This window comes from Urtica dioica, chromosome 7, assembly GCF_054948205.1.
Source record: "Urtica dioica subsp. dioica isolate 48M chromosome 7, U.dioica_male_clone48M_v1_H2, whole genome shotgun sequence".
NCBI classification, from domain to species: Eukaryota; Viridiplantae; Streptophyta; class Magnoliopsida; order Rosales; family Urticaceae; genus Urtica; species Urtica dioica.
The window spans coordinates 29,519,339-29,530,903 of NC_142762.1; the positions used below are offsets into that span (position 1 = coordinate 29,519,339).

The window sequence follows — 11,565 nt, forward strand, 5'->3', positions numbered from 1 at the left end:
AATTATCAATCTAATAGAAGTTATTCTCGTCACGGGAGAATAAGTATCAAAGTAATCAACACCCTCTTGTTGTTTATACCCTTTGATTACCAGTCGAGCTTTGTATTTATCAATTGAGCCATCGACTTTCATCTTGCTCGTAAAGATCCACCTAGATCCAAGTGTTTTACTTCCAGGAGGAAGGTCAACCAACTCCCAAGTGTGGTTTTGCATGATTGAGTCTACTTCACTTCTTATGGCTTCTTTCCATAAGTGACCCTCAACAGAATTCACAGCCTCTTTATAATTTAGAGGTGGACCCTCCAACATATAGGTGAAATAATCAGAACCAAATGATTTTTCGACCCTTGCTCGCTTACTTAGTCTAAGTCCCTCAGACTCTATCTCTTCTTCCGACTCTTCATCATTATCTTGAGTTATTTCCTCAATATCCTCAAGAGAACGGTTTGATGAACTTGGTTCATCTTCCTTAGACTTATAAGGAAATACATGTTCAAAGAACGAAGCATTTTTAGATTCCATAATCGAATCATTGTGTATATCGGGGTTTTTCGAGTCGTACACAAGGAATCTATATGCATTACTATGGTGTGCATACCCAATGAAGATACAATCTACAGTTTTTGGTCCTATCTTCATTTTCTTAGGAGTGGGAGCCATTACTTTGGCCATGCACCCCCACATTCGCAAATATTTATAGGAAGGTTTCTTTCCTATAAATAGCTCAGACGGAGACTTATCCTCCTTCTTTCGGGGTATCTTGTTCAGAAGATAATTTGCAGACAAGATCGCTTCCCCCCACATTTCTTGGGGTAACCCAGAACTTAACAACATCGCATTCATCATCTCCTTGAGAGTGCGATTCTTACGTTCGGCCACGCCGTTTGATTGGGGAGAATAAGGTGGAGTGACTTCGTGAATAATTCCATGTTGTGCACAAAAAGCACCAAATGGTTCAACATATTCACCTCCTCGGTCACTTCGCACTTTCTTAATCTTCTTATTAAGTTGATTCTCAACTTCCAATTTGTATACAACAAATTTCTCAATTGCTTCATCTTTGCTTTTAAGCAAATATACGTAACAATATTTTGTACAATCATCAATAAAAGTCACAAAATATTTATTACCACCTCTCGTGGGCATGAACTTTAAATCACATATATCGGTATGGATTAAGTCGAGAGATTCATTACTTCTTTCAACACTATGAAATGATGTTCTTGTAAGTTTTGCTTCAACACAAATTTCACATTTATGATTTGAGTCAATATTAAACTTTGGAATACAATCCAAATTAATCAACTTTCTCAGTGTGTCATAATTTACATGACCTAGTCTACCATGCCATAAATTAGACGACTCAATCATATAAGAGGAAGAAGAAGCTTTATTAATATCTTTTGCCTTGATGGCCATTACATTCATTTTGACCATGCCATTCTTGACATAGCCCTTGCCCACATACATACCATTCTTAGACAATACAAGCTTTTGAGACTCTAAAACCATCCTAAACCCATGGTTATCTAGCACAGTCCCAGAAATCAGATTCTTCCTCATATCAGGCACGTAGAGCACCTTAGTGAGCTTCAGTTCCTTCCCAGAGGTCATCTTCAAGAAGACTTCACCTTCCCCCTTGACTTCAGAGGTGGCAGAGTTTCCCATAAACAACCTCTCTCCATCTCCAGGTAGCTCGAGGGTGGAGAAGGAATTCTTATCAGTGCAGATGTGGCGGGTTGCTCCAGTGTCCAGCCACCACTCCTTCGGGTTAGAGTCAACCATGTTGACCTCGGAGACCACAGCAACGAGGAGGTCATTATCATCCTCCACAACATTGGCCTCCTTGTTCTTCTTCGGCTTTCTACAATCGACAGCTCGGTGACCGACCTTGTTGCAATTGTAGCATTTACCAACAATCTTTTGTTGGCCCTTCTTCTTGAACGTCCCACTCTTGACTCCAAGCTTGTGGGCGGGCTTCTTCCCCTTCGAGTTCTCGCCATGTTCGACGACGTTAGCTCGCTCGGAGACGGTTCTAAGTCTCCTATCGGATCCTCGGTTGTCTTCTTCGATTCGGAGGCGAACAACCAAGTCCTCAAGACTCATCTCCTTTCGCTTGTGCTTAAGGTAGTTCTTGAACTCCTTCCACCCAGGTGGTAACTTCTCTATCACGGAGGCAACTTGGAAAGACTCGCTAATGGTCATTCCCTCGGCTTGAATCTCGTGGAAAATGAGTTGAAGCTCTTGGACTTGACTCACAACGGTCTTTGTGTCCACCATCTTGTACTCAAGGAAACGACCCACAATATACTTCTTTGAGCCCGCATCCTCGGTTTTGTACTTGCGATCCAACGAATCCCATAGCTCTTTAGAAGATACTTTAGAGCTATACACGTTGTATAAAGAGTCGGCGAGACAATTCAACACGTGGTTTCGACAAAGATAGTCGGATTCGTTCCACCCCACATAGGCCCGAAGCACTTGTGGGTCGGCTTCACCCTCTCGAGGAGTGGCCGGAGGATCTTCGGTTAAAAACCGTGCAAGTCCGATGGTTGTCAAAAAGAAAACCATCTTTTGTTGCCACCTTTTGAAGTTGAGTCCGTCAAACTTCTCAGGCCTCTCGGCCGGCATCACCGTGGGAGGCCCTCGAGCCACGCCCACGTTTGAACCATCAAGGCCCAAACCCGCCATAGGTTGAACAAGACCCGCGGGTCCGTTCCCGGCCGTAGCCGCCATCGAGCTTTGTCCCAAGGTCACAGGGATTTGGCCGATGTTGATAAGGGTTGGCGGGGTGTTCACCACGGAGGGGTTGTCTCCAACGTTCCCTCCAAGATTCATGTTCGTCGAGTCGTTGTCGTTCACATTAGTCATATTTTCTACAAAAGAAAATCACACGTCAGTTATCTTCAAACAAATCCGAAAATAAATCCGAAACAAGTCTGGAAAAACCCAGAATATTAAAGAAAATAATTATTTCCCTTTCTCCACGCAACCTGTCTTCTCGAATAAAAAGCTTCAAGATTGTTAGCAATATTATAGTAATATTGACGTAAATAAAAGACAAATTGCATGCATGAAAAAGTACACGTAAAATAGATTACAAAAAACCCAGTTACCCCTTTATACTAAGAACCGGAAAACAAAAAATAGGTCGAAAAGTCGAGGCCCGTTGGACGGTCTCCTTGAAGCTTTTTATCGCTCTCCCACAGGTGCTGGAATTCGTGAGCGAAAGCCTCCCAGGATACAACGACTTCAGAGGCAAGGTGAGCACCAACCACTTGTCTCTCTCGGCGAACTAGAACCTGCGAGAATACTATCACCAAGACAAAGAAAAATTTCTGGGAACAAGAGAGAATCGGAAACAGTGGGGAATATCTGGAATTTTCGAGTTCAACTGAATGAGAGCTTAGGACCTCTTATATAGGCCAAGACAGCGAATTTGAACCAGCCATCAAAACGCCCAGCCTTAAAAGAGTTTAATGCTCCTAATGAGGCCATTAACGCTCGGTTACAAGCCAACGTTCGCTCCTAATGAGGCCATTAACGTCGTGCCTTCATGGCGCATTGATGCACGGTTTCATGTTTAATTCCCAACCATAACGCGCATCATGAGGAATTAAATCAATAAGAAGTGAAATTTGTAGTAAAAAGAAAGCCCGAGACCGAGACGATTCCCGAAGCCCGGCCCGGACCGGCTCGGCTCGGCTCGGCGGCGGCGGCGCGCGCGTGTGTGTGTGTGTGTGTGCGCGCGCGCGAGGGGTTAAGAGATAACCCACCCACACTCTCCTCTCTTGCACTTGCTTGACCACTAAAGAGAGAGGATAGTATATAAACACTACCACAACACACATCCCCAACCAATGTGGGAGTCTTGGTTTTCACTTCCACAACACAACAACAATTGTGTTTCTTTAGCCTACTTTGAGCATCAATTTCTCATTCATCTTAGGTCCGATTTTGGCAAGCAAATATTCGATTTTATAGCCCTCGTTACGAGGAATCCGTATCACTTGGAATTATTCAATTCCGATGAGTGAAACCCCCTCAACTTGTTGCCACAAATCAGCCATCCACAAGATAATAAATAAAATTTATTAACACATTCCAACATAAATTATATAAAAGCTTTGTTTTCAAGCAAAACTAATATACTTCTCTTTTTTGTGTTGAAAATATATACTCTCATTCTTCTTCAGTAAGAATATAAATTTACCTTAGTTGCTCTTGTGTTGATCTCTTTACCGTGGCTCTTGTTGTGTTGAAGAAAAAAAAGAGCGAATAGTTTTGTATGATTTTTCTTTGTTTGTACCCCAAGTCTTCAATTGTCAATACATTATTAACTAGAATATATAAAAGACAAAGAATAAAGAATGCCCTTGAAAAAGAAAAGAAAGAGCATTTCAGGAAATATAATAACGGATCGGATATATATAGTGTGACAAGATTAATGTGGTTGATGTAGATTCATTAGAATAATATGCAATATTTCTTTCCCACTTTCTATCGGAAACTAATCCCAGCAAAACTTGGTTTCCTATTTTGTTTTCCATTTTTTTTTCTTTAAAGGAAAGGGTTGGCAAGCATGTGATACAGCCAGCTTTTGTCCTTTTCTTATAATTAATTCTAAGAACTCTTATTCTTATTGAATGCAACCAAATCATATATGCTAGTGCTTCATGATTCTCCCTCAGAGTCCATATTATAATTACATGTAAAAGTAATAAATCTCTATTTCAAACAATCCGATTACGTTATTGATTTTACACGACTGTCCATACTACACAATTATTTTGTACAAAACATTGTCAAATTAACATTTTGTGCAAAGATTATTTAAAAAAACTTTCATGCAAAACATCTTGCTAAACAAAACTGTTGATCACGATCATTCTTAATCGGATTTAATTATTTTCCTCTCAACATTTTAAATGTTTAACAGACTAGCCAAAAACTATAACGTAGCATTCAACTTTTTTTTTTTTTTTCAACTTTAGCTTTAATTAATACTTATTTTGTTAAAAATGGTTGTTTATTTAAAAGGACAATCAAATTTTTTTTTTTAAATAAAAAATATATATTTCTTTCCATGTTTATTGCAGCTATTTCTAAAGCAAAATGAAGAATATACAACCATTTCAGTGTTTATTTTTTCTCTTTTTTAATTTTCTTGTTTATAATAAGTATAGAATTCTACATTTTTGCTGGTTGAATCAGGTTTGTCGGCACTTTATTTATGTTAATAATAGCATATATATAATACAAATAATTAGCAAATTAGTTATATATACACTTTTAGATTGTTATAGAGCCAAACTTTAGTAAATATTTAGTAAATAGCAATAAATGATTACGTGACAGCATATGGATGATTTACGATTCTCAAGTTTGTCTTTCTGATTTCGTAAATAATCTGTTAATAAATATTTGGTAAATATTGCATTATATGGCTATTTATCTAATATTTGCTTAAGATTGGTTAAATAGTAAATCATACATGTAAATATGACTATATATCTACCGAACCCTATATTGTGAAATTTGTTTCCCTGCATAGTATTCATAATTTACCTAAAGTAACTATTATTTCATTTGCAATGCATTACAATATTAACAACAATTATTATATATACATAAGTAGTATTCGTTATATATCATAAATAACCACTAAAACCCTTTATAAACAAGTAAAATGGGGTTACAAAATTTGTTATTTTTTAATATGATGATTTAAAGAAGAATATGTAGATATATATATATATATATATATATATAGAGAGAGAGAGAGAGAGAGAGAGTTTTCAAAATAACTATTTTGTAGTATTGAAATTTGATTGATTCTCTTTCTTTTTTGTGCTATTAAGTTTTAAAAATAACTAACTGCTTTACTTTATGCACGACGTTTTTTTAGCCGGTTGTTCTGACCTGGTGGAAAGGGAGGCCGGGGAAGTAATTCATTTTCTCTATGTTTATTGTGCCACGAAGTTCCTTCTGTTGCGCTTCTTGTTCTTTCAATTCATCCGACCCTTTTGTTCCGTGTGGCGCTTTGATGACTCCCATCCTTGGCGTCTTGCAATTCCTGTGCCACATATGTTTTTTAGGGTCATAGTTTCCTCGATTGTCAACTTCGAGTGTTATCCAAGACGAGGGTCGTCTTCATCGGATACAACATCGATCATGAGTATGTGGTCTCTTTGATGAGGTCTCCTCATGTGGGGTTGAGTTATTTAAGTCGGCTGGCCTGTCTCCTTTCGTTGGCGCTGGCAACCTGACTTCTCTTTACAGCTCCAACATGTTTTGTTTAGAGTTATGCGTAGTGAAAGAGGGCTATGATGGTACTCGGATGGATTTCGAATAGGTGATTTTCAACGGTGACATTTATTTGAAGGGCTTATAATTTTATATTATTTAACGTTATTTTATCATGCGTTTTGCTTTTGTTTGTTATTTTTTTTTTGTTCTTGTGTTTCGATATCGGTTCATGTTTTCCATATACAAGTGTGAACTTTTGTTTTGAGATGAAATAGTCACATTTTTTTTTTTTGTTAAAATTTTGATCATAAGATATTGGGACGTCCCGTTTACGAGGTGGGTAGTTTTCAAATGTTTGGATTCATCTATCAACTTTTAAAATATTTTAAACAGTCATATAGTTTCTCTAAATTTAGTGTGTTTTGTGCTACTATCATTCTTGTTTTGATATTTTTACAATTTAAAGTCTTAACTTTCTTTATTAAAGGAAGTTTGGTGTGTACTAGTTATGTTATCTGATCAAAAGTAGGCCTCTCTCGCGCTATCTCAAAATCTAGATTTACTTTAAAAACCGAACTTTTACCGATTAAACATAATAATTCGTCTTTCTAATTCTATAGCTTATTCCTTAGAAAGTTAAATAAATAAATCAATCAAAAGTTTAAAATCACCATAACCATGTAAAACATTTATCAGCAGTCTACTAGTTCACTACAAAGTCACAAATAACTGGATATACATTTACCTCAAAAAAGAAAAAAAAAAACCTGGATTTACATGAATTATTATATCCTGAAATTTTTATTCCAAAATATGACTTCAACATGTAGAAAACAAATTATGTAACGCCTAGAAAACAACAATAATAGGGATTGAGATCCTTAGAAGTTTCTTTTATTGTTGCTTGTGAGCCTGAAGAGGAAAACGCACAGAAAATGTTTTTGGAGCGAGAGAGAGAGAGAGAGAGAGAGAGAGAGAGAGGCAGTGAACATAGCACGCGTAGTTTGGCCTAATGGCTTTGTCCCTCTCTGCCTCATCATGAAGCAACGTGCTCTCTCTCTCTCTCTCACTCAACCTCAATAGGCATTAATATTTGCTAATTGTAACTCGAATAAAGAAAAATATTTTACTTTTCACTACTCACTCACTCACTAACCACCTAACAGCTCACTTTTGTCTCTCACTGATCACTGTCTCATTGACACACCACCTCTTTCTTTGACACACGTATTACACATCACACATACTCTCTTTTCTTTTTCCCAGCGGTGGATTGTGAAATTTGTGTAGATAGAGATTCTCTACACAACACAAACAGCTCTCAATTACAACAAGCCACAGCTTCATTTCTTATCTGGAAATTGGGATAGAGAATGGATTGGATTTGGAGGCCAAATTCTGATCCCTGCCATTAAAATTCCCTCTCTCTTTCTCCATGCGTGTTCAGGTGTGATCTCTAATTTATGGCAATTGGAACACAGTACTGTATTTATTAGCAAAGCTTTCATCCTGGTTTTGTTTTTTTCCCTCCTCTTCTTTTGGTTTTACTCTTGCGAATTTAATGATCCTTTATTTTTTTTTATTTAGCAGATTTTGACTTTGAATCATGAGCAGCAACAGTACAAGAACGAGAACCAGAGCGAGGAACATTGGGCTTCCACAAGCGAAAACGCCTCTGATTTTGAAGAATGAAAAAGTAAAAAAAAAAAAAAATTAATAATTAAAGAACTCTAATTAATAATGCTAAAAAAAAGTCTCTTCCTTGTGAAAGGAAAACCCTTTCCTTTCTCAACTGGGTCCTCTTATTTATTTTTATTCACAATTAATGGGTCTTTGAAAAACGGTTTCTACTGTGCAAAGTCTAATCCTGTTGGATTCCAAGAGTTTTTATTTACACTACACAGTCAGAGAGAGAGAGAGAGTCGTGCAATAATTCTCATTTTTATGAGCTGTTTTGATTTTCGAAATAAAGAAAGAAAGTTTCAAATTCATTTAGGAGGCTCCAGATGTTGGAGTTTCCCAAAAACAAGTAACTTTCTCTCAGATTGTTGATAGTAACTACAATAATAGTTATACTGATATTTATTAAGTAGTTGGGAGTCAAAGAAATTTTCCCTGAAAAAAAAGTTGTTGATTCTTTTCTTACATCTTCTTCTTCTTCTTACGGTTTCAGATTCCGATTCACATTAGATTTTTGTTCCATTCTTTTATTTCTCTCTAAGCTTATTGGATTTTTGGTTACTTCACAACTTGTGTGGTTGGGTAAAAGACGGGAAAAGCAGAAATGCAAGAGATTAAGCCGAGAGGCAACGCCACGAAAGTCTCTTCCGTCAACAGAAGAGTCGCGAGCAGAGAGAGGAAATTGGCTCTCCAACAAGATGTAAGATTTATTATCATTGTCTCTGTTTAAAAAATTGGTCACCCATTGGAAAATATAATTCGTTGTTTCAGGTTGATAAGTTGAAGAAGAAGTTGAGACATGAAGAGAATGTTCACAGAGCTCTTGAAAGAGCTTTCACTAGGCCCTTGGGAGCTCTGCCTCGTTTGCCTCCTTATCTTCCTCCTAATGTTAGTTTTCCTATTTTTAAGAAATTTTGATTCTTCAGTTTCATTATCCTCTTTTTTCTTTTTAAATTAAAAAAAATTATTTTTCAGTCAAAATGTTGACCTTTTGTTTTGAACAGACGCTAGAGCTTCTAGCTGAAGTGGCTGTGCTTGAAGAGGAAGTGGTTAGGCTTGAAGAGCAAGTTGTGAACTTCAGGCAAGACTTGTATCACGAAGCTGTCTACATTTCCTCTTCCAAGAAAAACATGGAGGTTTCAACCGACTCGTGTGATCCGACTTTCCCACCATTGAAGAGTCCCAAGCTTGAGCTTCCCAAGCTACTAGCTCCGCATTTCACCAATTCCGCAGCATCGACGACGACTAAGATCAACCAATTGCGATCGAACCCCGGTAAGTTTTTGGGTGAAATCCATGAATTGTCATATGATATTTATGGAATTAAACTTTGGAAATTCATTTCCTCCTTTTTTTTTGTCTATATATGTATTTTAGATGATAAGCAGGGTAAAGAAAATCAATCATACACAAATTCTACAAAGAGCAAAAAAATGCATACGCCTAGGACTCCGGTGAAAAGGCCTCCGACAGATCTAAAGTCTGCAGACAAGAGCTCGGATTCTCAAAAGTTGAGGGTAATGTACCAATTTTATTAGACTTTTATTTGGTCAATGTGATATTGGTGTGAAATTGATTTCAAAATCATAATGGGTTTGTTCAGTTAGAGAGCAGAGTGACAGACAATCAAAATACTGAGCAAAGAACATGCTCTGTCGCGGAGAGCAAGATTTCCGAGGAAGACGGCCCAAACAGAATCTCGGAGAGCATGTTAAAGTGCTTGTCAAGTATTTTCATAAGGATGAGTTCGGCCAAGTACCGAGGTAGCGTAGATAACATTCCGAGCTTCTCCGATTTATCTTCTCAAGACGAGCAAGCATATTTCGGAGACCCGTACGACATTTGCTTAGAGTTCGGGAAGAGGGACATTGGCAAATACAAGCAATGTTTTTCGATCGAAGCTGGCTCGATAAACCCCAACCGAACATCCAATTCATTGTTCCTGCTCCGCAGATTGAAGTAACAACCTTCCTCTATTCTATCCTAAATTAGTTTTTTTTTACTGTTCATGTTATTAATAGCTTGTTTACTGTGGTATAGGTTACTATTTGGGAAACTAGCTTCTGTTAGTCTAAACAACCTCACTCACCAAGAGAAGCTAGCTTTCTGGATCAACATCTACAATTCTTGCATGATGAATGTAAATGAGACCTTACTTCTTCATACTTTAATTTAATGCTACATCTTCAACCAGTACAAAGTAAAATAAATAGCCACATTAATTTTGCTGCACTTTTTCAGGCGTTCTTAGAGCATGGAATACCAGATAGTCCCGAGATGGTCGTTGCTCTAATGCAAAAAGTATGTTCCCCTGTTGTCCCTAATTATAGGATCAAATCAACAAAATATATGGATACAAATAGGCGTATAGTTTATCCCTGACATGAGGACACTTAAATCCTTGGCATTATTAATTTTGGGACAACAATTCCTAACGCTTTTTTTTTTTTTTGCAAAACAGGCAACAGTAAATGTGGGGGGTCACTTGCTTAATGCCATAACCATTGAGCATTTCATCTTGAGATTGCCTTACCACTCCAAATATGTAAGTGGTCCATAATGGTCAGCTCAATTAAATGAAGAAAAAAAAAATTCTAAATTTTTTACTGCCCATCGTCAGACATTTTCCAAAGGCGTTAAAAACGACGAGAAGACAACGAGGAGCATATTCGGGCTCGAGTTATCGGAGCCATTGGTCACGTTCGCGCTGTCCTGTGGAAGCTGGTCCTCCCCAACAGTAAGTATTGAGAGTTGGTTCATTTACTATCATAACATGTTTCTTCAATGATTCTCTGCCTTTGGTACAAGGCATTGATGATATTTTGCCCCAGTACTTTTGCATTTAACTAGTCGCTTTCTTTATCCATGAAGACCATATCATTGGTCCCCATAATCCCAAATCATTTTCTAGCTTTTTTTTTTGCTGGGTGCTAATTCTGATTGCTGATATTTTGATATGTATGATTTAAAAAAATAAAAATAAATTGAAGGTGAGAGTGTACACGGCGTCAGGGGTAGAGAGCGAGCTTGAAGTGGCAAAGAGAGAGTATTTAGAGGCTTCTGTGGGGGTTTCATCAACAAAATTTGCCATCCCAAAGCTTTTGGATTGGTATTTGCTTGACTTTGCAAAGGACATGGATTCACTTCTTGATTGGATTTGCCTTCAGCTCCCAAGTGAGCTTGGCAAAGAAGCTCTCAAGTGTCTTGAGAGAGGGAAAACTCACTCCCTTTCCCATTTTGTCCACATTTTGCCTTATGAGTTCAGTTTTAGGTACCTTCTTCTACACGCATAGAATAAATATATGTTTTTTTTAACCTATATTCTTTTCTTTTTTTGGGGGGGTTTACATGATTCTTAAGGCTTAAAATTTTTGTACACATCTATAATAATACTTTTTTAAAAATAGAATAAAAAATCATAGCAAAGTTAAATGTATAATCTTCTCTTCCCTGTATGTAAGAAGTTTGCTCTTTTACCTGCTGTAGTCATGAAAATATTTCAGATACTATTTAATGATGTTTTATTTTTCTTATATATATATATGTATATATATAATTATACATATTTTATATATGTATAATTATATATATACATATATATATATATATATATATATATATATATATATATATATA

The 11,565-nt window shown here is 37.0% G+C and overlaps 1 protein-coding gene across 2 annotated transcripts; it reads left to right on the forward strand.

Moving 5' to 3' along the window:
* The first annotated feature begins 7,276 nt into the window (after window positions 1–7,276).
* Window positions 7,277–11,244, forward strand: LOC149390705 (transcription factor, putative (Protein of unknown function, DUF547)). Of its 2 annotated transcripts, none has more exons than XM_089620371.1 (12): window positions 7,277–7,696; window positions 7,837–7,945; window positions 8,519–8,629; window positions 8,701–8,817; window positions 8,934–9,204; window positions 9,307–9,446; window positions 9,533–9,888; window positions 9,970–10,069; window positions 10,171–10,230; window positions 10,391–10,474; window positions 10,550–10,666; window positions 10,920–11,244. In XM_089620371.1, exons 2-12 carry the CDS (start codon window positions 7,856–7,858, stop codon window positions 11,220–11,222), a joined length of 1,749 nt encoding a protein of 582 aa, XP_089476497.1. In that variant the 5' UTR covers window positions 7,277–7,696; window positions 7,837–7,855; the 3' UTR covers window positions 11,223–11,244. The 2 variants fall into 2 exon arrangements, with proteins under 2 accessions (XP_089476497.1, XP_089476496.1); XM_089620370.1 differs by having other exon boundaries at window positions 7,840–7,945.
* Window positions 11,245–11,565: the final 321 nt, after the last annotated feature.